The sequence below is a fragment of the Tetrahymena thermophila genome (assembly GCF_000189635.1).
Source record: "Tetrahymena thermophila SB210 genomic scaffold scf_8254649, whole genome shotgun sequence".
Lineage (NCBI taxonomy): Eukaryota > Ciliophora > Oligohymenophorea > Hymenostomatida > Tetrahymenidae > Tetrahymena > Tetrahymena thermophila.
The window spans coordinates 106,948-134,107 of NW_002476417.1; the positions used below are offsets into that span (position 1 = coordinate 106,948).

Below are 27,160 nucleotides of genomic sequence, written 5' to 3' on the forward strand. Positions count from 1 at the left end.
AATATTTACTTACATTTTAAACTAATCATAATCAAGATAAGATAAATAAATAAATATCTGTCTTTCTTTCTTTCTACCTGCCTGCCTGTATTTGATTTTTTTTTTTTTAGTTTCATAATTTATTTAGTTATTTTTAAATTAGTAATTTTTTTAAGCATTTTTGAAATCATTTAATTAATCCTTCAATTTTTAGCAATCCTTAATAAATTTTAAAGCTTATGAAGTCTGTCATCAATATCTGTGGTATTATCGCAAGTATATGGCGAATTTTCGTGGACAGACGAATTTTGTAAATTTTCTTTTGTAAAAGTACTGCCTAAATTTTATTTATTCATTGCTAAAGTTGAAGTTGAGGAAGTGCTGTTTCCCATTTAATCTAATAGCCTGCTCTTTTTTAAGGCATTTTAAGATTCAGTATTTTCTTTATTTTATTTTCTAAGTTCCATTAATTTTTTCATTAAGCGTTCTTCGTCATCAGAACCTTCATCCTTCTTTTTATAAAATTTGGTTTTTGAATTATTTGAGATGTGGTAGTTAGTTAGTCTATTTATTAGTTTTTAAATTATTTGTTACATTATTTTAAAGAATTTTATTTTAAGCTGCTTTTGTCTGTTGTGTCTTAATTGATTATGTATTGGATTTTATAGTATTATTTTTTGAAGGATATCCATAGGTTACAGAATTTCTATTGCTATTTTGAGGAGACTTTGTCATTTTAGTGTTTGAAACAATAGTTTTCTAATTGTTAATAATATAAGTGTTTGGTAAAGAAAATTCTTTTATTAAATTATTACTTTTTGAGGTGTGTTACTACTTTTCTTTGTTTATGATGAATTTAAATTTAGTGAAGAACGAGAAGGAGATGAAGTTCTCATGTTATTTATATTTTTTTTATATTTAGAAGATTCTGTGTCTGATTCTATAGAATTTCTTCTATTCAATCCAATACTGCCCTATCTTTAATTGGAAGAAGTTGGCCTAGAAGGTGTTTTTTTTAAATTGCTTTGAGAATTCGAGCGAGAAAGATTCTTTTATTTTAAAAAGATATTTCTTTATTGTAAACCAAATTATATTTTTTATTACTGTTGGGGTCTATCTTCCCGATGAATTGAGTAAAGCACTCGTATTTCTTAAAGGTGATGCATGAATGACATTATTAACTTTTTTATTGACTATTTTAAAAGAATATTTATTATATTAAAGAAATATAAGTATTCTAATACAAAACTTGGGTAATTAAAATTAAATTTAGAATTGTCTTAATTTTACTTACAATTCTTTTTATCATACTCATTATTTCAGTAAATTAAAGATAATTTTCACATTATAATTGTTAGTATATTTTGGCATTAGAATTGTTCTTTGATAAAAAAAAGAATTAATATTTCAATAAGAATATTTTACAACTTTTTGTTAGAATTTTCTTAATTTTATATATAATTCCATTTTTCATACTCTTTATTTCAGTGAATTAAAAGTAGTTTTTACTTAAGAATTGTCAGTATTTTTTGATATTAATATAGAATTGTTCTTTGATAAAAATAGGAATTAATATTTCTAAATTAATATTTTACAATTTTTAATAAAGGATTTATTTGCAAAATATATTTGTAAATGAACTTAAGTGTATAAAAAATTTATCAAATAAAATTAATTATTGGATTTTGCAAAAAATAATTTTCATGATTTTTAATTTTGAAAAAATTGTCAATGAATATTAAGTAAGTATTTTACTTGAAGATGATCTACCTCTATTGATAGAACTAGATAAATTACTAATTGATTTGTTTTTGGAATCATTTCTAGAACGATTAGTGGTGGTGATTTTGTTAAGTGTGCCTTCTAATTCCTATTCAAGTAAAATTATGCGCTGTTTTTATCTTTTATCATTATTTTTGTATGTTTCTAATTCTTATAAAATGCTTGTCATCTCTAAATCCATTTATTCTAATCTTTGCTATTGCTAAAACATTACTCTCTCTCCCTCTTTGATTTTACTGATGGCCTATTTATTATCAAAAATATTTATTTTTAATTTTGGAATTAAGAGACTGCTTGTAAAAAGAATAAATCATATTTTTCTTAATTATTTAAAAGTTGAAGTACATCTTGCATTTCTACAAAATTTTGAGCATGTTCCATAAGCTTAGCATTTTCACTCTTTAAAAGAAGCATTTCTCTTTCTCTATTGTCAAGTATTTGCTTCAAATATTTTATCTCTTCTCCTTACTCTTCTATTAATTTTAAGTTTTATGGATGATCACGGTCTCTAAATTATTAGATATTAATTTAAAATTATAAATTTATAAAATTTAATTCATATTAGATAAAAACAATGTAAATTTTTATGAAAAAACTTTAAATAATTACAAAGAGGGACCTTCTTCTTTATTAAATAACTTAGCTCTAAGTATTTAATTTTCATGTTTTAACTAAATTATGAGATTTTAATCTGATGATTCAGATCTCCCTTATCTTAAAACTTCGTTTTCTAGCCTTAACCTGCTAATAATCTACTTTAAAGTGAGAGGATCTGGGTTTTCATTAAGATCTAATGATAAAGGATATTAAACCTTGTCATATTCTACTTAATACTACAAAATTAAAAATTTCTTTTTAGCTAGAACTGAAGATGCATTTATTGAGGTTGATTGCTATTTATTTTAGTTTTTTCTAGATTTCAAAGCCTCTAAGTCTTAATAAGATAAAATATTCAAAGAAACTGATTCAGATGATTTATTAATTGCTGAAATAAGCATTTTCAAAAATGTATTGAATTTTTTGAAATTTCCTGCCTTTTAAGTACTATCTTCTACATAGTCTTTTGTAAATGAATTATTCCATATTTCTCCACTATTTTTTTGTTCAAGCTATATTGCCATTTCCTCGTTGTTTGCGTTTAATTTTAAAATGTATTCAACCTAAATTTATAAATATAAATTTTTGATAAGGTTTACAATTAAACTGCAAACACTAATAAAAATTATTTTTAGCAAGAATAATACCCCATTTATTGTCAATTCAGCTATCTTTTCTATAACATCTTCCATTTTTATTATGCTAAGCTATGATTTTATGATTTTAGTTCCTTTAAATTTTTTGAATATCAAAAAAATACTCTACTACTTGAAAATAATTAAATTTTTTATAAAAATTTACAATATTGTTATTTAATTAGTGTGAACGCAATTTTGAATTTTAATTGATAATCAAAATTTTCAAAAAATCATCTATAAATTAATATCAATTTTGAAATTGTGATATTATTAAAAGTGTAAAAACAAACATCAAATATTTTAATTTTTTAAAAATTGATTGGTGTATGCAACCAAAATAAATATAATTTATAAATTACTTTTTTTAATGAAAAATAATTTCTTCAAGTTAAGATTGAAAGTATTTATAAATTTTTCAATTTGATTTATGTTAAAGTTGACGAAAAAATAATTTATTAAACAATATTTTTTTTTTACAACAAAATTGTTGATATTTCTTGAGCTTGAAGATTTTAATTGATGAGTATATTAATATGATAATATAAATATAAAATTATTAATAATTTGAGTACAAAAAATATAAATATATAGTAGATTATAGTAAGAGTTCAAATCAAGTTTTGATAAAACTGTATCTTTATAACTATTATTCATTTTTTAATTTATTTGAAATATTTTTTTAGGAATTATTAAAATGTAGAAATTAAGACTATTTTATATATCTAATTATTTATTTTTTATTTAATTGTTTGATAGCGATTTGTCAATCGAAAAATTAAGAAATTATTTTATCTATGAGCTAGCTTTGTTTTGCTTATGTAATTTGCTGGTGGTTATATTAGCTCTGCTGATTTTTAATAAAATCATGTATTTTTTTATCTATGTTACTTTCGCTTGGATCAATTAGCTAGTATAATTAATTTTTTACTTCTTACCAAAAATGAGAGTTATTTACTGTAGGTTCTCGGACAGCAAATTAAATCTTTATAACTGGTCCAAAACTACATTCTTTCTCCCATGAATTGGTTTTTATTTCAAACATTTGCCACTAGGTTGTATACGTTTTTATTTCTGAAGGTATCTTGACCTGCATATGAATGGTACCATCTTGCCCAACTGCTAACTTTTAAGAAGGTGAAAATTTTGTTTTTTCAAACACTCCTTTTATGCATTTAAGATAGAAATTATTAATGTCCCAGTTTTTTTTGCCAACATTCTTTATTTCAATTAAAATATCCCGTTTTTCACCAGGGTAGCAATCAATAATTTAGTTTTGGGAATATTCAGCTACTTCTACTTAGTAAGGTTAAGTAAGTTCGTGCTTTTAAATGCCATTTTTACTTTTATTATTTTTAAATATATTTTTCATATCATATTCTTTTGATTCCTCTTCTTCATTTGAGAAATCATCATAGATATCGAACTCTCCTTCTACTTTTTTTAAGAAAGCAGCAGTATTTTGGGATACTTATTTTTTTAAAGGAACAGCACTATTATTTATTAAATTATTGAAGTTATTGTTTTAGATCTGTTAGCCTCCTTCATTTTTATTATTTAGTGAAGTTAATTCATTAAAAAAATCAATTTATTCTTACTGATTTTCTATATAAAATTTACTTTGCTTTTCCTAATGAGGAATTTGAAACAAGTTATTAAACTATGAATTTTTTTAAAAGTTGGCATATAATTATTACTGAATTTCTTCCTCTTGGTAGCTGTTTCCAATTTTATCTGCATGTGAGTTAAATTAATTAAATGCTTAGAGATACTGTTCATCTGGAAATTCATTGAAGGAATGTAGCTTTTGCTCACCATTTTAGTTATTTTTTTCTTTGCTTTAGCTGTTATCAAAACTGATTGAATTTTTTGGAGATTTGTGGTTACTACCAAACGAATAGCGATGGAGTCCTCCTTGCAAGAACTGTTCATTCAAATTTTAAAAAGTATAATCATTCAATCCATCCCTAAACATATCTATTTATTTATTATCTTGCTATTTATCTTCTCGACTTGTTTAGTTGCTAGAATTCTTTTACAATAACATTAAAGTTTGAGGAGAATTTTAATTTTATTGATATTTTTAGTTAAAACTAACATCTAATTAAGTTAAGGGAACAGAGCTACTAACGTTTTCTTAATTCTTTTGGTTATCAATTTTATTTATATTTTCAGATTGTGCTATATGGGAAGGAGGCTATTGATCAAATTCTTATTAAACTTATTGCTAGTATGAAAATGCTCTAATAGTTTTTCTTTTCTTTTTTTCTATTTGGCTTTCAATTATTGGTCTTAAAAATGGTAGGATTTCTTTTATTTTATGGCTCACAACAGTCATGATCAGTTTTTGTTTATCTTTGTATTTGCAAATGAGATTCTTTTTACAGAATTTGCACTTCTCATTTGATAGCATTTCCTAAACGCATTAAGTGCAGTTTGGATCTTTCTTAAGTTCTTCAACAGTCTTCTTTTAAATCTACTTCAGTGTATGAAAATATTAAGGGATATTATTTTCCCTGCTATCATCTTTAGATTTTTATATAACAATGCTTTATTCTATAAATTGCTCAAAACCATATTGATTGGCCCTTTCATTTTAGAGTTCTTTCTATATGCTTTCTAATTAGTTACTTTTGAAAATATTCTACTGAACACTTTAGCTGACAGTTTTTTCATTTACAAGAGTTACCTTGCTTTAATTTTCGACTTGCTATGACTTAACAGGCGACACCTATCTTGTTTGCTTAATCTTAGAGGGAGTATCAAAAATATAAAGATTGTTTGCTATGACTGATGGTATCTGCTTGTCTTCTTTGCTAGTACTTAGAGAAAAGCAATCAACTTAAGATATATTGTGATATGTATCTTATTATACCATCTGCTAAAATGAAGTCTATTAAATTTCATGATTGAAACCATTATAATAATAATTACTATTAACGCTATTTTCTCTGCCTGTATGATCACTATCTGTGCTGTTATTATTTGCAAGGACATTATTTTTTTGTTTTTATAATAATTATCCTTTCAGACTGTTGCTATCTTCTAATTTTTAACTCTTAAAGCTATCAAGATCATCAATATTAATTTAATCTTATTCACCAAAACTTGATATTTAGTTTTTAAAGTAACTTTCGCTTATCTAAGAATTTTTATTGCTATTATTATGTTTGACATTATTGTTGCTTTATATGGATTTGAAATTTTTAGTAATACTATGATTTTATATCTCGTCAGAACCATTTCTCTATGCTTGAGAATTTTTAGCTCCTTGACTATTCTAAGGTATATTACTGTTAATGTTCTAATTATTGAGATTACGTTCATATGTTTATTAATCCTCATAACTTGTTTATTTATCCTTCTTCTGTTAATTTAACCCTTAATAAACTTATTTTATTGAGTTGATACCTTCATCGAGAGATGTATTGACACGATATTCTTTTTTTTGATTTATTCTATTTTAAGAAAAATCACTTGAAAAAGAAGCAGCACCAAGAGCTTAATTATCTTTTATATTACTATCATTATTGAGAGAGTTACTGTATCTATGATTTGCTAAGTTAGGTTCAAAATGTTCTTGATAATTTTAAAGTGAATGAGTTTAACTTTAGCTATTTTTATGAATCTAAGCTCCAAATTAAAATAGGTTCTTTTTTCCAATTAAATCCATGTCATTTTACAACCCTTGAATTGATTGAGGACTTTAAATATTCATGATATTTTAGAAGTATTCTTTGAACAAAAGAAATTGTTAGTAATTTGGATCCAATTAATTCAAAAACATTGCTTAAAGAGAATAAGGAGGTGGTAATGTGATAGAAGAAATTTGTCTTTGTTACTGCTATTACTATTGATTAGATTAATACTAATTTGTTTGCTATTAGTTGTGTTTGCCTTTGTTTAATAGATTTAATTAATTCTGATTAACATCTTTTGGGCTGGTGATTAGCTGATCTTATGAGGCAAGGAAGTTATAACTCACTTGCTCATTTGAAAAATTTTCAAAATTTAAAGGCAATTAGCTTTTAAGGTTTTCTGGAATAGGTTTAGAAATCCCCCTTCTTAATGGTGTTTACTGCTAATTATTGAAATTAATCACATTTGCTGTGCTATTTCCTGTTGGTGAAAATATTTTGTTTGGCATATTCTATGTTTTAATCCCATTCTATTTTTCTTTTTATATGTTTTCTTCATGTATTTACCCTTAATTTTCAACGTTAACAGATTATGAAGTTGTCATGGTATTACTATTGCCATTTTAGCTGCTTGTTCTTGAAATTATTTAATTCAAATACTCTAAGTTATTTAATGAGTCATTTGGATGGGTTTGTAAATTAAAACTACTACAGTTGGAGCAAATTGATCCCTTTTAGAAACAAAATGATTACGACAAATTAGGTTAGTTGTTATCATTGATCTAAATCAACTCTGCAAATACTTTTAGATTTTTTTACTGACTATTTTGTATTTCTTCAACTGCTGTTTAATAAGACTGCTAATCATTTATATGTACATTATCTTTATCTAGATCTACATATTTCATTACTACCTTTCCTTCTATTTTTATATGGTGATTTTTTAATAGATCTTAAGCTAGTTGTAATAAGTCTTCATAGCTATTAACCTTTTGTTTTCTTTTGTAAACATCTTATCCTATATATAATTTTAATTCAACATCTATCGCAAAGTTATTTTGATGACTATTATTATTTTGAGCATCTAGGAGTTCCTATTACTAATTTTTTTCCTAAATAGCGTTTGGTCCATTCGTAACTAGATGATTTTCCATTTATTAACTTTCTTTGCGTGCTATTACTTCTTCTATACTGCTTTTATATAAACTTTATGATTTCATAAAGAATAAAAAGCTCTTCTATTACAGTTCCTTTTCTTTGAAATTTTCTGATTGAGCTGCTATACTTACTTGATTAGAAGTTTGATTTCTTTCTTTCTATTTATTAGAAAAAATTACTTAAATTATAATATAAAAAATATTAAATTAAAAGCATAGTAAAAAGTAAACAACAGTACTATCTAATCAAATGATTCAATCAAAATATCATTTTTGTAAACTATAATTATAATAGATTAGTAATTAAATTATAATAAATTATATAAAAGTTAATAAAATAATTTTCAATATTGCATTTATAAAGTCTAGCCATTTTTCAAACTTATTTACAAAATCAATTTAAATTTAAGTTTTGATTAATAAAAATAAGATACTCAATAAATACATTAATTTTTATTAGGAATCTAGTATATTTATTGTTTTTAATTTTATATAATATCTCTAATACTTTACCTAATTTTAAATCATTATAATCTTACTGCAATCTTCATTTTAAACTAATCTCCTATTTATAAATTGTTTTTATCTTATATTATTTTATCATCTTAATAAATCCCATATTAATGTTTTGCTCGATAATAGACAACAATAATGCAGGTTAACACAATATTCTAAAAATCTAGCCTAAAGCATATAAAACTTAAAATTTTATTGATAAAAACTCAAAGATAATTGTTTGGATTTAGTTAAGCAAAATATCAAATAAGAGATTAAAATAAAATGTTATACAAATATGTAAGATACTCTATATAAACAAGTAATTTTACCAAATTTAAAAATATTTTAACTAAAATGCATTTTTGTTTTAAAATGTAATTGAAGATCGACTTTTAAATTTTATGAAATAAATTAATTTCTCTTATAATTATTTTATGAATAAATCTGTTTAGTATAAATAAAATGAACTTTTACATTTAAATACTATTTTTTAAGAAAAGTTAAGAAGAAGCAGAAGAATTATTATATATTTTGAGAGTATTAAACCAATTTAGTAGAGGAAATAAGCAAATAAATTTAAAAAAATGGATATTAATTATTTATCTATGTTATTTTAATTTTATCTCTATAATTTATAATTTTAACAAAAAAAATATTAGAAAGCTAAAGGATTGAAGTGTCTATTTAGACATATTTAGAATTTCTTACATATTTTTATCTGGTTTTTGACTAATGTCTTCTATTTACTTAATTTAGCTTATAATTTTTAATTTAGCGCCTATATGAATAAATACCAGATTTCTAAAGCATTTATATTTATTTATCAAGATATCAGGGAATATTTTTACATTAGGGATTTACCTGATATTAAAAAACATTAAATGATTATTTAGCCATTCATTTTTTAATTTTTAAACTGTAATAAAATTTTTAGAAGATTCTAAGCAAAAATCTTGAAATATGTATGACTCAACTATATGTGATTAAGTTTGATATAAAAATATTATTTTTGGTTTTTGGCAATTGAAATTTTAATCGTTTTCTTTGATTTAATTAGTGAGAGAAGTGCTATAAAAAATTAATTTAATACAAGAATATAAAAAATATTGGAAACAAATCAGATTCAAACAGTTTGGCTGAACAAATTAAAATCACTAAAGGTTTCCAGAATTTTTAGCAAGAAAACAAGTCTTATAATTTTTCTATGCTTTTACTCATAGTGAAGTTTTAGTAAAAAATGAATTTAATAATAATTTAAAATAATTGAATATTTTTAATTTTATTTGGCTTTATTGTAATGATATTTCAAAATATCTTTTTTTTTGAAAAAAAGTAGATAAAAATCATAGAATTAAAAGCGCTTTAGTTAGGATTTTATTAGGAAAACCTAATTTTTTATTGGATTTCTAACTCATCAGAATTTTTCTAAGCTCTATTTGGAATAATTTTTATTTTAATAAAAAAGGATTTATTTATTAAAAGTATTTAAATTTAAAATGAATGAATTTAGAATATAAAAGATTTGCCAACAATATTTAAAGTGTCTCTTTCAATTAGATTTAATATTCAATGTTTAATTTTTGCTACTAAATCTTATTAATAATCTATCACATTCATTTTGATATATCTGGGAGACAGGAGAATAAGTAAAGCCAAATAATAAATACCATTTAGGAGAAAAACGAAATTCAATCTTGCTCAAATCTATTTTTTTATAATTTTTCATAATTATAAATGGACCAAAATGAAATATCAAGAATACAAGATTGAATTATTATATCTAGAAAATTTGTATGAAAAAAATTTAATAAAAGTTTCATCGCATTTAGAGAAAATTAAATGTTACTGAATATCTAGATAAATTGTGACTTCGTAGGATATATTTATTATTAAAAATCCTTGTTAATTTATCAATTTTGATTCTGGTTATACTCGTTTAAATATCTATCTATTTTAATTATAATTTTCTTACTATTGATGATCAGAAAAAAATTGGCTAGGTTTAGATAGAAAGAATAAAATTATCAAATTATTTATTCAATATGTACTTAAGACTTCAAAAGTTCTCTAAAATAATTAAATAAATTTATCACAGAAGTTACTATCAAGTACTTTTTTACAATAAATATATTAAGAAACTGCTGTTTCTTGAAAATTCTAAACCCCATTTTTAGAAAATTCTGAATTTATAAAATAGGATTTTACTGATTAATGATTAAAAATTTCTTTCTATAAGTGATGGATAAAATTAATTAACATATTCGATGTAATATGTATGTGTGACTGATTTTTTTAAAAGATTATATATACTTTTCACTTTTATTGTTCTAAAAAAATAATTTATTATTTCTTAAAAATGGTTTTTTCTTTGAGAGTAAAATACTTTTAATTTAGAGATTAATTAGCAAATACTTGTCTATTATACGAGATGAAAAGTCAGTAATTGAAAAATTTACCATCAAAGAAAATTTTGATATCCTCATTATTGAGTTAAATCTCTTTTACTTATCTATCTAAATAGATCTAGTCTTTTTGAACTTTAGTTTTAATCAAATCCCTTAGTACTATATTTAAATCTTAACATTTGTAAATGAATAAGTTGATAACTGTATTTTCAATTTGAATGTATAGTTTTTCGTTTTTTTTTTTTTAAATTTAGCCAACAAGAAATCAGCATTTTTTAAGTAGCAACTTCATTTTGTTTTTATTCACAACTTTTTAATAAATATAAGATATTTTTTGAACAATAATTTTTTTCATTTAAAGCTTTTTTGAAATCAGGTAACTAGCTAACTCTATTTATAATGCCCATCTCATAAATATGAGAGAAAGCAATATAATATACTTACAAGATAAATATCGAATTAATTTAAATTGAGAAAATATACTTTTTTCTCCTTAATTTTATTTGTTTATAATTTATCAATAATCAATTTTGCTTGACATGAATCTATGGAAATAAGTAGGGCAGCTAATTTAATTATTGATTTTAGAATGAACGATTGAATGAATCATTTATTGATTTATTATTGTATTTTTGCAAAATAGAAGAAAAGATTCTTTCTTTTGATTTTATGAAGATTACTCTAGAAGATGAAATGCAAAAAAGAAACAAGCAAAAAATCATAATTAAAAGTTAGTCAATAAAAATCAAAAAAAACTCTTTTGAGTTAAGTAATAAATATTCAATCCTTTTGATAAATAAAAATACAATCAAGATAATTGTAGATTTTTAAATATAAATCTAAGGGAACAAGCAAAACATAAAAAAATAATTTTATAAATCAAACGCTTATATAATATAACGTATTTGTTCTATAGAATGGTCTAAAATATTCTAAAATAAAAATTCCAAGAAAAAATATAATAATTGATAAATGTTTTTGAAGACGCTGATTCATCTCTTCTAAAGGAGCATTACAGATAGTAAGTGCTTCAAAATGATACGTAATATTTTAAATCAGTTAAGATACTATGAAAGCAAAAATTATTTCCTCAAGGGAGTGGAGCAAAATGCTGCGCTTCTCTCCCTGAATATAATATACTTGAGCGCAAGCGAGTTAGATTAAATTAATTTTTGTTTTTAAAAAATAGAACTCTTATTGAAACTATCATTTAAACTTCTAAGCAAGTTTTATAAAATAACAACATCTCTGTATAAACATAATTCCAAACAATATCTGTAAGAAAAACATTATTAATTTATATATTTATTTAACATAAGCAAAATTAATTAAATTTAGTTGAGTGAATATAATCAATTTAAATTCATATTTTATAAATTATAAAAAATGCAGTTTTTAAAGGAATGCGTTGACACATGGAACACATTTCTCATTTAAAGATTGAAACAAGAAATAGTCCCTGTATTCTATGAAATTCTTAAGTCAACTCTCAATCATGACCGTACAAACTAAATATTACAATCATCTGATAACCTCAGTAAGAATTCAATTATGTTCTTTATTATATTTTTTTTGAGGAAACTATTCAAATGTCTAAGAAAGCAATGGATTTATTACTACTCAACTAAAATGGATTGCAAATTTAAATTATGTGGGTTTAAATATAGTAATTTAATTTAAATTTATTATATGACTCATCTGATTATTTTAATTTATCAAATGATATCATTTCTTCATAAAATGTGCCTTATTTTACTTGAATTGATTATTTGGTAGGATAATTTACATTCAATTAATTTTAATTCGATGTTTTAGTTCTAAACACATCTTTTTATATAAGCATCATCAACCTCCAACCAAGATATAAATATTGCTAAAACAAATAAGCAATCCCGTTATAAAAGAATACAAACTATTTATTTTAATCATTCATTTCAATTTTTAAAATTCTAATTTTTTAATCTTACTCTACCTACTTCTACTATATATAATAACAAAATCTGAAACTAACCATATGGCTTTCTTGCTTAAAATACATTAAGTATATCAAATAGGAAAGTTTGATTTGTTAATATTGGTCTAAACCTAAAGAAAAGTGGTATTTAAAGTAGTCATACCTTCTAGTTTGGTTATAATTGTATTTAATTCTTACAGATTTTGATTTAGCTATGAAAATATAATTTTCTTGCTTTCTTTCGAATTTAAAAGATAAAAATTAAATTTTTTGCATATTCTAAATCCCACAAATAAAGATATAGTTTCTTATTTACCCAATTCTTGATTTGTATTTATTAATTTATAATAATGTAACATATAGAAGCATAATTCAAAGAGCTAGCCCTCCACAAAAATCTTATCCGCCTCATTTCTGAATGCATATTTATTTGGTCTAAATGGTTTACCTAAGATAAAATACTTATCACGACATACAATGAGCTTGTTCACGAAGGATTCACTTTCCCAAAGCAACTAACACATTTCAATGAAATAGGTATTATTATTAAAACTTACTTACTTTCTATTTAAAGATTTAATATATTTCCTGATCTCTCACTAATATGATTTACAAAAATACTTTTTATAATAAAGATATACTCTATCTTGATGTCGAGTAAATAGGAGCATAAAAAAAGATATGCATTGATGAATATATTTTCGTTGATAATGATATCTATTTTGAGTAGTTTGTTTGCCACAAATAAGGTAAATTAATTAAAAAATTGTTAATTTGATCACCATAAAATTCGAAATTATTTATTTGTGTAAATTACTAGAATCACAAATTAAAAACTTAGGAGTGTTTTTTCTTCCATAAATTTAAAACATTATTAACATTATATTTAATTTTTATAAATATTAAATTCAATCAAATTTAAAATAGGGAAATTAATTAGCAGTAATTTACTCAGTAGAAGTGTTTCATTAATTGATGACAAGCTTTATCAAAGTAAAAATATTTTTTAATACTCGTCAATTGAAGTTAATTTTTTAATTACCCATAATCAAATAAATAGTTGATACAGAAAAAGGCATTCAGATGAAAAAGATCATTCCTTATCCAGATTATTTCTTTTTATAAGAAAGAGCAGAGGTATTATATCCTTCTATTTAAATTAATTAATTAATTGATTCTTACTCTTACACTTCTAAATTAAAATATTTTGTTTGTATTTTATATATAGTACCTTCAACTCAAAGGCTGCAAGGTGAGCAAGCAAAATGGAATAGACTTGAAACTTAATTGGGATCATCCTGAAGTGGATAAGCTTGAATGGAGACTCCTATGCAAAAGAGGAAGCGAAAATCGCTGCTATGCAATTTATTTCACATCTAAAGAAATTGCTGTAAAAGTGAAAGACTACATCCATTTCATAAAAGCTAAATCCTAAATTGAAAACCTCTAAGACAAATTCAAAATGATAGCTATGCTTTACAAATCAAAAGTAGCCGAACAAGTACTTAATTAGTTTAATTTTGGATTTATTTTTCATTAATAGAATCCATTAAATGAAAGCATTAACTAAAATAACCCTTTTTTCTAAAAAGTTTTATGAGAAAAGAATTTAGAGTGGAGACTAGTCTACTTCTGGATCCTTTCAGAATGACAGCGAAATAACTTCAAGGATAGACGAGTTTCTAGGCAACATACAATCAAATAGATAAATCTGATATCTTTAAATGATTACTTAGTGACTCAAACAAACACGTGCTCATATACTAAAACAAAAATTAAATAAATAAAAAAATTTAAATTTGACTAAAATTAATCAATCTCAAAATCAAAATTAATTAATTTACTAAAACTATCAAAAACTCTTCTGTCTAGCAGTTACTTGCTAATAAGCAAATAAATGAGCTAGAATTAAAATAGAATTCTAAATAATAACTACAATTTAATTAAATAAAAAATAAAATGACCTAAACCCTATCTAAAAATTTTCCTTTATTTATAAATAAAAACTCTAATAAATGTAAAAAGATTTTGGAAATGATAAATACAAATTATCATTCAATCAATAATTAACAGCTCACAAAAAAGTCCTAAAAATAAAAAAATCAATGAAATATATAGATTCTTAATCTCTTTACCTCTCCTAAATTTCTAATTTATTATGTATTATAAAAATAATTATCATCTCATCTTAAATAATTATAATCACTTGTATCCAATACATTTTTCTATTAATTTCCTATGAATTTTAAAATCTTCTTTACCATAAAATTTATAAAATATCTCTTTATTCATTTTTATAAATAAATTAAATTAGTGGCTTAAAATTTTATTTCATAATTTAATGATGTAAATGCTAAATTGATCAGTATTTATTAAAATTGAGAATATTTTTTTAAATCTATTTTTTACTCCTTGACATAATTTTATTATTCTCAAAAAATACTACTAATTCAAGGATTAACTAATTTTTAAGTTTTGATACTTCTTAAAATTAAAAAGTAGTTTTTCTTTTTATAAAATGTTAAAATATAAAGATAATCTAAATATTTATCATTTATTTTTAACAATTAATGAAAAATTAAAATTAAAAAATGTAAACTTGTCTGATTAAACTAAATATTTCTCTAAAAAATATTTAATCAAATAAATTAATAAATTAAAATTAATTTTACTTAAGTAATAAAAAATTATTTGATAATTAATTAGATTTGTATTAAAATATTTATAATTTTTAGCAAGTAGAAAACGATTTAGTGTGGATTTGAGTAACCATTAAATACAACAAATCAAATAATAAAAAGTACAATTTATTTAATTTGTAAATAAAACCAGTCAAATCTAACTCTTTTAAGAATTTAATCAAAAACCAAATTTTTTTTATCATATGTGAAAAGTTTATTAAAAATATACTTATCTCTATTTTATTCTGTAAAACTTGACTTATCAATCTAAAAGATTCTCAAATAAATAATTAGCTATTAAATTGCTGCATTAATTTATAAAGTATATTCACTCAATTAATTTAAAAATATTTGGTGATTAATTAGATTTACCTGAAAATATTTATCTTTTTGGCAAATAGAATGTAACTGAGAGTTGCTTTGAGTAATGATTAAAGGAAACCATTAAATATAACAATAATGAAATTAAATAAAATTTGTAAATAAAATCAATCAAATCTATCTTTTTAAAGAGTTTAATTTAAAAACCAAATTTTTTTTTTTTGAAAATATCTTTTAAATAAAAATTTATTTTATCAGACACAATATTTGTTTAATTTTAAAATTAATTTTTACAAAAGGAAACTAAAATATATTTTCTTATTTAAACAATTTACACTCTAATACAAAAATGAATAATTTTTAACATGTCATTGAAAATAAATAATTTTAACTCATTAATTTTACAAAATACAAAAGAAGAACTCAACCTAGATAATATTTTTAAATAAAATAAAATTAAATTTATTCCATAAAATATTAAATGAAATGCTATTTTATTTTATTTTTAAATCACCTCTAATAAGCCATCTTCTTGTAAGTCTGTGCAATGAACTGCATTACGTACTCTATCTATACCAAACTAGGCTCTTATGCTGTTTGGCTTGCTTTACTTTGCTATTTATGGATCAAATGGACCACATAATTCTCTAAAATTTTGTACTACATTTTCTTATCTAACTTCTAATGCTATTGACAATCCGCTTGCTAAATGGTCAACGATCTAAATGAAATCTGGAAGAACTCCCTTTAAACAAATAAAAGGTACATTATTTTTTTAATTTATATATGCTTAATTACTTTATATAAATCTAAAAATTCCTCAGAAGTAGGGCGATCTAAGAAGAAAGATTGCATAGCACTTATTTCGTAACCTTCTGATAAGATTATATCTATAATTTTACCAGATAGCTTTTACTTAACAATATGTGGTTTGATAACACAGCATGTGCAATTTTTAAATATAGCAGTTTTCTATATTAAAAAATTATTTCAATTTATTTAAAGGAATTTATAGCTAACCTTTAGTTGTGATTGCTTAGAAAAGAAAAAGTCAAGTTCTCTCTTTGCAGAAGTAGCTTTTAATAAATACATTTACAAAAGCAACATTATTTTTAGCTTTCAATATGAAATGTTTAATACCTGAATCGCTTCCATGCAAACTATTTTTCACTCCATCTTAACCGAATATAGCTCTCAAGCTTTAAGGTGCATCTACCCTTGCTACCTTAATGAATTTATAAAAAATATTTAAACAAATTTATTTTGAATGATTAAATGATACTTAGCAATTTGTTGGTCCCATAACTTTTTTCCATTAATTAATACAATCATTTCCTACTAGTTCTATTGCCACTATAAAATCTGAGCACATATAATTTGTTAACTCATCATAAAATGGTTTTCCTCTATGCTCAGCATAAAATTCTGCATAATTAATATAAATGATAATTAATTAATATTGATAAAATTCTAATTAAAAATTTATTTAGCTATTTATTTATTTATACCTTGTGCATCCCTTAGATTTAATTTGCACATCTTTAAGTTATTTATCGTAAAATTATTGTCTTCAATTGCTTATATTATTTTTCCTATATTTGTATAGGCATCAGGTTTAATCAAAGCTAAAGTCCTATGATTATAAAGTATATTATTAACTTCCTTTCCTTATAATATGCTTAAATATGTTTGAAATCATTTTATTTGTAAAATTCTTCATTCAAAAATATTAATTAGATAATTATAAATAAATAAATAATTTATGAACTTTTATCTTTATTAATCGAAATTGTTTCTTGTAAAGTTATCTGCATAGTCAACAATTTTATGCTATCTACTGAAGATATTGACTATCGCTCCTATATATAAATCTTTTAACTATATAGAAGGGTAATCGCATTTCTTTAAGAACAACTTTTTAGTTTTTGCATCATACTTTTAAAGAAATTATTAATTTTATTTTAAATTGAAATAATTTACTAAAATTTACCATTTCTAATGCTCCATCATGAAGATAGTAATATAAATGATAGACCCTAACTAAGCTTGCGTTATTATCATACCATTCAGTGATAAATGCAAATTTTTCTTCACTCATTTACTTGATAATATGGATATTGGCTACCTAATTAAATAAATAATAGATCTACTTTATAACTAACAAATTAATAAGATAATAATAAATAAATTCAGAAATAAATAAATTAATAAATATAAGTTTTGTTTTTGATAAATAATACATATTTAGTAACCATTTTGCTTATTATACAGATTTATAAGACCAACTAAAAGCTTAGAGCTTACTCATAAATATCACATTAAAAATAAATATAGTTTTAAACAATAAATAATGCTTATAAAAAATAAAATGATCCTATATTATAAAAAATTTAATATTAATTTAAGCTAATATTTTTCTAAATATTTTTAATTTATTAATAAAAATAACTCTTTAATCTAAAATTGTAAAATTTTATTTTTTGATTTATCGATATTTGCTAATCAATTTTTTTATTAAATTTATTTATAGTTTTTTATAAAAGTAATTCATGAAGTGTAGTTAGTTAGCAAGCTATAACATAAATCATTTTTATCAAAAGTTTTAATAAATTAATAATTTAGTCTTTAAAACATTAAAATCAGAATAAATAATAGATAAAAACTTTAAAATATCTCCTTTTATTCTTAAATTTATATTAACTTCTTAATAAAATTAAAATAAAAAAATAAAAATAAATTTAAATTATTTATTTTTTACTTGGCAAATAGAAACATTAAAAACAATTATTAATCATTCTTTTTAAGGGATAAATGTAAACTAATCAAATAATAGCTTGGAAAAATGAACGAACGAATGGCTATTTTTAATAAATAATGCAGCTAATATAATCTATACCATGAAAAAAAATAAACAGAGAATTTTAATTATTTTTATTTTCGAAATAAACTTCTACACTTATTATCAAAAAGCCCAGAAATATATATTTTGTATTTTTATAAAAACTTTTATATCTTTATAGTCAAACGATTTCTTCTATTTGTCTTTAGTTATAACCTACTTTGCGTTTTAAACTAGCTACTTATTTTAAGATAGGTAATAGTAATAATCTTTAAGAATACTATTAAAAAAAAATTGTTAATTCAAGTTAATTATAAAAGCATATGAAAAAATATCATTTATCTTTTCTAGCAATATTTTTAAATATTCTTCAATTGATAAATGGCTAATTGCCATAAAATTGGGTTTATTCTCCATAGTATAGTTATTTGGTGAAAGCTAACAATTAGCAAAGCTTGTTTTCTAAAATATTAGTTAGCTCTTCAACAGGATTAATTTTTATTTCAGCAGGAGATGATGGCATTAAAGTGATTGATCCAAATTAATAGTTTAATGTGACTGCATCCTTAAAAACAAAAGAGCATATAGAAGGTTTTGCTATCACTTAAGATGCAAATTACATTTTTCTTTCTAAAAGCAGTATGCTAACGATTTATTCTTTTAATGTGAATACATTTACATAAGTAGGATAAGATAATTAATAGGTCTTTATAACAGACATTATAATTAACAAAGCAGAAGATACATTGTATATTCTTCAAGTTAATGGAGTTGTTCGTATATTAGATATATCTTAAAAAAGCAATCCTACTTTTATAGGTTAAATAACGTGGTATCCTTAGCAAATATATGGGGCTTTTTTATCTGATGATGAGAAGTTTCTCTTTATTTCCTAGGACTACTAGGGTTTAGGTATATTTACAATAAATAAACAAAAGAAATAAATAACAGGTAAGCTTTTAGGATCTTACCCAGGAGCTACATAAGGAAGTTCTCATAAGTCATTAATTACTCCTGACAAAAGGTATTTAATAAACTTAGATTAAAGAAATGGTTTAAGTTTTGCTGATTTTTCATAAGTGATAAATGCAGATCTTAATCATTCACCTTATTCCTTTTAATACTTTCTAAATTAATGGTGGCCTTCTGAAGTGACTGTGCCTTCTCCTTACTCAATGTGCCTTTCTAAGGATAGTAATTTTTTGTTTATAGGAGTAAGATCTATAGGAATTTACACAATAGATATTACTAATATATATTCTCCTTCCACATACATATGGGCATATTTCTCTCACCATGGAAACTCAATAGCTCTATCACCTACTTCTAATTATCTTTATTTTTCTAATTCAGTATCCTTTATGGCTTTTAGAAGGATGAAACCTTTACTTGGAAATAAATATGTAAGCTTGTATAATGGGAATCACTCTGTAAGTTTTAATTATTCAGATACAAGATATTATTGGAGATGCGATTTTGATCCTTACAGATAAATATATATTGGAGCTTTTGATACAGATGGACTTTGGTTTATTGATACAAGTAATCCAGTTAATCTCACTTCTATTTAAAGCTCATATAAGCCACCAGGTTCAAATGCAAATATAGATGTATTTTATCCTTTGAATAACTATAAAGTCTTGATTACTCCTATGAATGATGGAGTAAATTTTATAGCAGTGCTAGATGTTTCAAGCTATACAAATATACAAGTCATTTAGAAAGTTCCACTTGGACTACCCGTAAATGGTTATGTAAAAGATATAGATGGTAATTCTTAAAATACTTTAATTGTAGTTGCTATTGATAGAGTTATTGTATTTGTAGATATAAAAACAATCGGTAGCTTTTTTGTTATAGCCCTCTGGGAATTCTTGCCATACATGAAAGGTTTAACAACCGGAGTTATGCTTTCTTATAACTAAAAATATTTTATAGGAGCATGTAGAGGTTATGGATATTTTGTTTTGGATATTTAAGATTTCAAAAATATTAAATTGGTGAATTACATTGAATCAAATGGAGCAGAATAAGTATATAAATCTACAACATTTAACTATTAGTACTATCTTATAGATGGACTTGGAGGACTTTATATTATGGATTAAACTAAACTTCCACAATTTATACAGTTTTCACAAATCGATATAGAAGGTTGGACAAATGATATAACTTATTTACAGAACGAGTAAACCGTAATTGTTGCTACTATGTAGTAGGGTATGATCTATTTAATAGATATATCAGATAATCAAAATCCTTTTATTGTATCGAGTTACTAATATTCATAATAAAATGGATTTGTCTCTTGTGCCACTTAAGATTTTTCTAAATTATTTATAGATAATAATCTAGAAATGAGATTGCTTCCTCTTACAGTTCCTGTCTAGTTACACACCGATTACTTAGAAATCTTAGGTTATACAGAATAAGGAGATATGATTTTTAATATAATTAATGATCCTGATAGTTTTAAGTTTTTAGTTGGGTAAAAAATTAAATTAAATTTTTGTTTTTTGTATGAGCCATTGGATTTGGTTGTTAGTAATGTCAAATTTATACAAAACTAAGTTGAACTTCCTTTTCCTACATGGATAGTTTATGATCCGGTTGAAATATCTGCAGTGGTTACTATCACAAATAATGCAGTTAATCCAGCAAATCTTAGCTAACCTCTTTTAAATACACTTGTTTTAACAACAATAAGGCCACTCAGCAAATATGATTTTTTATTCAAAACTAAAAGCTGCACAACAAGCCTTGAATAAGCAGAAGCTATATTTAATCAATTGTAAGAAGATGGAATAATAGACGAAAACAATTTAGTACCTTCCACTCTTTCTTTTAACAGCTTATAATTTATTTAAATGAAAAATACTAATCTCTTTCCCAACTCGACACCAAAATAATAAGACGATAATTATAGATTAAGCTAATAACTAAAATATACACTACTGAATTCAATTCAAAACACTCCAGTTTATTTCTTAGTTTATCCGTCTTTAAATCTTGTTATAGATGGATCAACTCAATCTTACATTTCGACTACAGCTCCTTTAGTTAGTATTTAAATAGAAATTCCTAAATTTTATGGGAAATTTATCTTTTCAAATTAAGTTTCTGTAAATATCTCAGTAAACCCTGAGATGAATATTATCATTATAACTGGGAGATCTTAAAACGTGAACAACTTTTTATCATAAAAAGTAATTATCTTTCCAATATCACCTATAAAATATAGAGATATCACAGCTACTATTACTATAACTGATTCAATGAATTATCCAATTGTGAAAACTGCAAAAACGTTTCAGTTTCCATTTTTATCTGAAAAACAAAATATTCAATAAAACCCTAATAAAAAATTGCAAAACTAGTTTGAAGATGACATTGAAATTGAAACATAATTTAGCTTTGGGATAGATCCTCAAACCTTTATAGTTCCAGATATAAATACAAAAGTTACTTATACTATTTTGCGAATGAAAGGTGGATAGTTTGTGCCATTAGATAACTCAGATTGGCTTCAATTTGATAATCAATTAAATAAATTTTACGGAATACCTCCTCAAAGCGCTTTTTAAACGAGTATAGAAATAGAAGTATTAGGCTCTGATGGATACACAAGCACTTCTTAGACTTTTGTTATACATGTAACTAGATTGCCTTTAACATTACTACTTTAGTTACTAGTAACTATTTTAGGCCCTTTAACTGGATTGTTTGGTTTGTATAAATTCAGAGGAGATTTTTATAATATATTTTATAGCAAAAGAAATATGTACAGCAGAGTTTCTTGTAAACCAAACCAACAATTCATTCTTAAAATACCATTAATATTAAATGAAGTAACAAGTTCTATAGATATTATGAATAGCTTGGAGAAAAAGCTTAAAAGTATATAAAAGCAACAAAAGAAGTTAATAAAAATGCTTAGGTTGCCTCCTTCAGAGAGATAATCACTAGATTAACAACAACAAAACTAAAGATCGAATAAAAAAAAAGTTACTAAATTAATGAAATTAAACACCACTATAACTCAAGGAATTAATTACTTTTAAGAATTAGTTTCTGTAAATATAAATTCAATTGCTTAAAATTATAAAAAAAGGCTTGAAACCTTGCAAAAGTCAGAGAAGAAATCTCAATTCGAAAAATTTTATTTAAAAAGCAATGGATCTTTAGATTATTAGCTATTTTTAGAGCATATAATTGAGTATGACTTTAAATTTAAATTTAACAACTAAAACACATCAACCAAATTAATGAAAGAAGAGCTGACTAAAGAGCATAGTGCATTGGAGTAGTGTCTTAAATTCTAATTAGCTATAAAGCTAATGAAGTTTGATTAAAAAAGTTAAGTTGTATTTGATTTTCTGAAATACTACTCTCTAGTCACAAACCCTAATCTAACAAATAACGACTGGTACAAATACTTAATCAATATTAAATAAACAGATGATTTAGATACTTTTGGTAATGCAATTGTTTTCCCTAGTTTTTCTTTTTATTATTTAAGACTGTCAAAAGCACTGAAACTGATAGACATTTAGATAGATAAAGAGATTTTAAATTTAGAATTTAGTGAAGAAATATTAATAAATTAAAAAAAAGAAAGAATATATGATTAAATTTACAAAGATAAAGAAATTAATTTATATTTGATTGAACAGTATATGTACTCTCATGCTGCTGGAGTTAAAAGTAAACTTCCAAATTCTTTTTTTCCAAGTATAGGAGAAAGTATCTATATTGATTCTCATGAAATCAATAGTCTAGTAGCTTTAAGATATAATCCTGGAGCTTGTGAGTGCTTTGAAAAATTTTTTGGTTTAGATTTCAAGCCCTATGGACCATAAGGTAATATTTAACTTCCGAATTGGCTTTCGTTGGAAACTCTACCAAGTTTAATTGTCTTAAAAGGAAAACCTGATTTTTCTAATGCTGAAGATTTATTAATTAAAATATCTACAATATAAAACTACAATATTAGAAAATTTATGCTTAATGTTGAAAAGGATTTAATTTAATTTAATCATTTCAGAAAATCAATTTTATCAAAAAAACAAACCCCAAAAAATAAACATTTCAAAAAAAAAGGTTAGCGAATGGACATTCCTATTAGTAGCTCATTCAATAGCAAAAAAAATTAAACTTAAAGACTTACATACAGCAAAAAGGGAAAATCTTAAAATTAAAATTAATTGATATAATTTTCAGAAGAGGAAGAAGAGGAGTTATCAAATATAGAATCTGGGTAAAAATCAAATAGATAGTAACAAACAAACACAAATATAATCAATTTTGAAAATATATTTTCTAATAATATTTGAAAATCTTTACTAAAAATCATTTGTATCAAAATACAAATTATTTAAATGATAGTATTTTTAGTTTATTTTAAATCTTTTTAATTTATTATTTATCTTAGTAAATAATTTATTACAAAATTTATAACTTATATGTTTGAATACACTATGATTCAAAAATTTGGAAACTCATTGTATTTATAGCTAAAATTTGAACGTATATTTTTTATGTAATAATTAATTAATTTTAAAATAAAATAAATATTTACAAGCTTTTTTTCAATAAACTAAAAATAACCTAATTAATTTTCATAAAATCTGATTTCTAATTAAATATTAATATCATAAATTTTAAAAATCATTATTTTTTAAGAAAAGCTCTCCTATTTTATTTTGAATATTTTAACAAACTTTTATGATTAAATTAATAAGTAATATCTATTTTTTGTGATATATTCATTCTAAAGATATCATAAATAAAAAAGCACAAATTTTATGAAAATTTAAATAAGATAATATATTTTTATATTAACAGTTATGTCAATAATAATTAAAATAAAAAAATAATTATTACATTAATAAATTAAATATATTTTCGAATATTATAATACGAGTATAAACTAATTCTTAGTTGCTCAATAAAAATATATGATAATTTATTTGTATGTTATAATTGATTTCATTTATAAATATATAATGATAATTATTAAATTTATAAATAAAATGAAATTAATCAAATTAATAAATAATTCAATTAGCTTGAGAATTACTTTTATTATAAACATTATTATCTTTATCTGTTTGTTTTATATTTTAATTAACTCCAATCATACATCTGAAAATCCTTTCTTCAAAATCTGAATGTGAACCTTTATTACGTTTATCAAAAAATATTTACAAATATTGTTCAAAAAGATTTGAATCTTTATCAATTTCATCGATAATATCTAAATGATTAGTATTATCACATATACTACTTTACAATAATTTTGTAATTTGGAAGTTTTAATCTTTTTATGATATGAAATCTTTTAATTCACATATTTAACTTTTTTAATTATGAGAATACATTTAGTTTTTTTATACTGAATACCCTTTATTTATAATGCCTGATTATCCTTTAAAACTTTTATTTTCAAAATTACTATTGTTATCCAAATCTTATAACACTTCATTAGGTGTTGGATCTTTATCAAATTTTTAACTAATTTTTTCTTTAGATTAATCTTTCAATTAGTCTTATTTCACATCTTAGCAGTCTTCTTTATTCATATTATCATAATTTAGATTAATCACATTTTAAACTTATTCTTGTTATTCCTATTGTTTATCAAAATCCTTTTAAGTATATGATAAGTTTTCAACTTATTCACCATTATTTTTTTCTATAATGACAGAATAACCACATAGTTTAATCGCTGCATATTATTCTGCAGAAATTAGTAGTCTTAAAATAATTTTAATTTACATTAGCTCTTTCTGTATCTCTAATATACTCATCTATTTTTATGTTTCTGAGAATAAACACTTGAATATTTTCATTTCTTCTTTATCTTATTTTTAGATTTTTTGATTAAACCTACTAAATATCAACAATTTAATCATAATATTTATTTAAAATTTTTTATTAAGTTATTTGAAATTGTTTTAACTTTTATTTATGTTAATTATTAATAATAAAAAATTTTTAAGTTACTGCAAACTTTCAAAAATCTTTAGCAATTTACCAAAAAATAAAGCTCTATATATCTTATCACTAAGTATGATATTTTTATATAAAATAATTAATAAGAACTTTTTTTAATTAGATAAAATGCAGTATTATTTTTTCATAATGAATTAAAATCAATTTCACTGCTTACTTACTTTAAAGAAAAAATAAAATTTTTTATCATTGAATAAAATTAAAGTATTTTTACCTATTTAAAAAGCCTAACTTGGAATATTTTTCAACATATTGTTGGTATTGTATACCCTATATCTAATTGTAGAGTTATACTAGATGCTTCACAAAAGATGAATCTTTTATACTAGCCTTTTAAGCGTTTTACTTTTAAAGGAAATGAAAAGCTGTATGTTTGAAGTAAGATTTAAGCTAGACCTCAACAAAATCTTGTACTAGCTCATTTTAAGCCCAAAATTAGCAAATAATTCCTATTATAACTAAAACATTAAAGACACTAGAGAATTGAGCAAGCAGAGATGTAAATGGAGGGAATTAAACTTATTAACTCATTCCAACATCACTTAAAAATATCTATACAGATCCAATCAAATCTAGGTTTAATTCTTGTTAGACAAAGGCATAAGGCATATACAAAAGGAATATAGAATAGTCTGATAAATACTCACTTTTATTTTCATTTTATAATACAAAACCTTGGGTAATAGTCGTGGAACTTTTTTACAATTTTACTTGAGTAAAAATAGTAGTTCCTTCTGAAAACCCAAATATTTCGCTCTTTTTATTTATTTCAAAACTCTTTTTGCTAGGATCATACTTTTATGTTTGAAGAATCATAATAGATTATGTTTCTATCCTGATTACTTCTTATCTTATTTGTTAATAGGTAGCACATTTCTAAGTTGGTAGTAGAAATTTATTGTTACATAATATGAATTAAATATCTATTTTATACTTAGCTTGTGTATCTTTGTCATAGTTAAAATCTAATAGACTTTAAGAATTGCTAACAGAGGAAAAGTCAAGACAAAAGTAATTACTCAAAGAAGAATCCTAACATTAAATAAATTTAAGTAGCTGTTTTTTTTAATCTTAAGCAACATAAAATGGAAGAACATTTAGGTAGACCAAACCTGTTTCTTTTTCGAGTTAATTTAATGTTTTACCAGAAGGAAGTATAATTTGAAATGCGAGAATGTTATTTTGCAATTAAATTGAGTAGTTTTGATCATAATACTAAGATATTTATGATACAGTAGGATTAATCTAATTTTAAAAATAGAGATAGCATAAGTAACTAAAGTAAATTATCGATATGCAGATAACAATTAGAGATACTGCCCCTCCAAATATAGTTTTCCTTTTATTTTCATTGTTAAAAATATTGAAAAAAAACGGTATTGAAAATAGATCAAGCTATTTGATACTTTATTATATAAAGCTTACAGTCTTCATTGTATTAATCAAATCTAACTTATTTTTTTTAATAATTTGTTTATTTTTAATAAATATTCAGCAACAAAAAACTTTTTAAATCAACTTTTTAATAAATTATAATTAGCTTAAAGATAAAATTTTTATGAGTTTAATATTTAAATGAAGAAATAAATAATCTTTTATGCAATATAATACCATAACTTTAACTTCTAATAACTTGCCTTACCATACTGCATAAATTACC

The 27,160-nt window shown here is 23.0% G+C and overlaps 6 protein-coding genes across 6 annotated transcripts; 2 read left to right on the forward strand and 4 right to left on the reverse strand. All coding sequences in view use genetic code 6, as the record gives it.

The window, feature by feature from the left end:
• Positions 1 to 182: 182 nt before the first annotated feature.
• Positions 183 to 3,050, reverse strand: TTHERM_00266450 (variable flagellar number 3, putative; the record flags this gene model as incomplete). The annotated part of the gene is made up of 8 exons (XM_001015880.3): positions 183 to 491; positions 574 to 738; positions 795 to 1,028; positions 1,084 to 1,172; positions 1,735 to 2,005; positions 2,107 to 2,269; positions 2,371 to 2,921; positions 3,006 to 3,050. The coding sequence occupies 8 exons, from the start codon at positions 3,048 to 3,050 to the stop codon at positions 183 to 185; spliced, it is 1,827 nt and encodes a 608-aa protein (XP_001015880.1).
• A 709-nt stretch (positions 3,051 to 3,759) lies between these two features.
• Positions 3,760 to 7,956, reverse strand: TTHERM_00266460 (hypothetical protein; the record flags this gene model as incomplete). The annotated part of the gene is made up of 1 exon (XM_001015881.2): positions 3,760 to 7,956. The coding sequence occupies exon 1, from the start codon at positions 7,849 to 7,851 to the stop codon at positions 3,760 to 3,762; it is 4,092 nt and encodes a 1,363-aa protein (XP_001015881.2). The 5' UTR covers positions 7,852 to 7,956.
• Positions 7,957 to 11,608: 3,652 nt separating this feature from the next.
• Positions 11,609 to 14,360, forward strand: TTHERM_00266480 (hypothetical protein; the record flags this gene model as incomplete). The annotated part of the gene is made up of 9 exons (XM_001015883.2): positions 11,609 to 11,733; positions 11,881 to 11,968; positions 12,084 to 12,228; positions 13,009 to 13,182; positions 13,281 to 13,394; positions 13,573 to 13,638; positions 13,706 to 13,782; positions 13,874 to 14,146; positions 14,238 to 14,360. The coding sequence occupies 9 exons, from the start codon at positions 11,609 to 11,611 to the stop codon at positions 14,358 to 14,360; spliced, it is 1,185 nt and encodes a 394-aa protein (XP_001015883.2).
• Positions 14,361 to 15,908: 1,548 nt separating this feature from the next.
• TTHERM_00266490 (nucleoside diphosphate kinase) lies at positions 15,909 to 17,964 on the reverse strand. The gene is made up of 9 exons (XM_001015884.3): positions 17,638 to 17,964; positions 17,416 to 17,582; positions 17,156 to 17,280; positions 16,930 to 17,072; positions 16,788 to 16,872; positions 16,668 to 16,723; positions 16,446 to 16,619; positions 16,162 to 16,392; positions 15,909 to 16,075 (listed from the first exon to the last, which is right to left on the reverse strand). The coding sequence occupies exons 1-9, from the start codon at positions 17,953 to 17,955 to the stop codon at positions 16,040 to 16,042; spliced, it is 1,335 nt and encodes a 444-aa protein (XP_001015884.3). The 5' UTR covers positions 17,956 to 17,964; the 3' UTR covers positions 15,909 to 16,039.
• Positions 17,965 to 18,809: 845 nt separating this feature from the next.
• TTHERM_00266500 (hypothetical protein) lies at positions 18,810 to 23,819 on the forward strand (the record flags this gene model as incomplete). The annotated part of the gene is made up of 1 exon (XM_001015885.2): positions 18,810 to 23,819. One exon carries the CDS (start codon positions 18,810 to 18,812, stop codon positions 23,817 to 23,819), a length of 5,010 nt encoding a protein of 1,669 aa, XP_001015885.2.
• Positions 23,820 to 25,164: 1,345 nt separating this feature from the next.
• On the reverse strand, positions 25,165 to 26,316 carry TTHERM_00266510 (hypothetical protein; the record flags this gene model as incomplete). The annotated part of the gene is made up of 2 exons (XM_001015886.2): positions 25,165 to 25,348; positions 25,715 to 26,316. 2 exons carry the CDS (start codon positions 26,314 to 26,316, stop codon positions 25,165 to 25,167), a joined length of 786 nt encoding a protein of 261 aa, XP_001015886.2.
• Between the last annotated feature and the right edge of the window lie 844 nt (positions 26,317 to 27,160).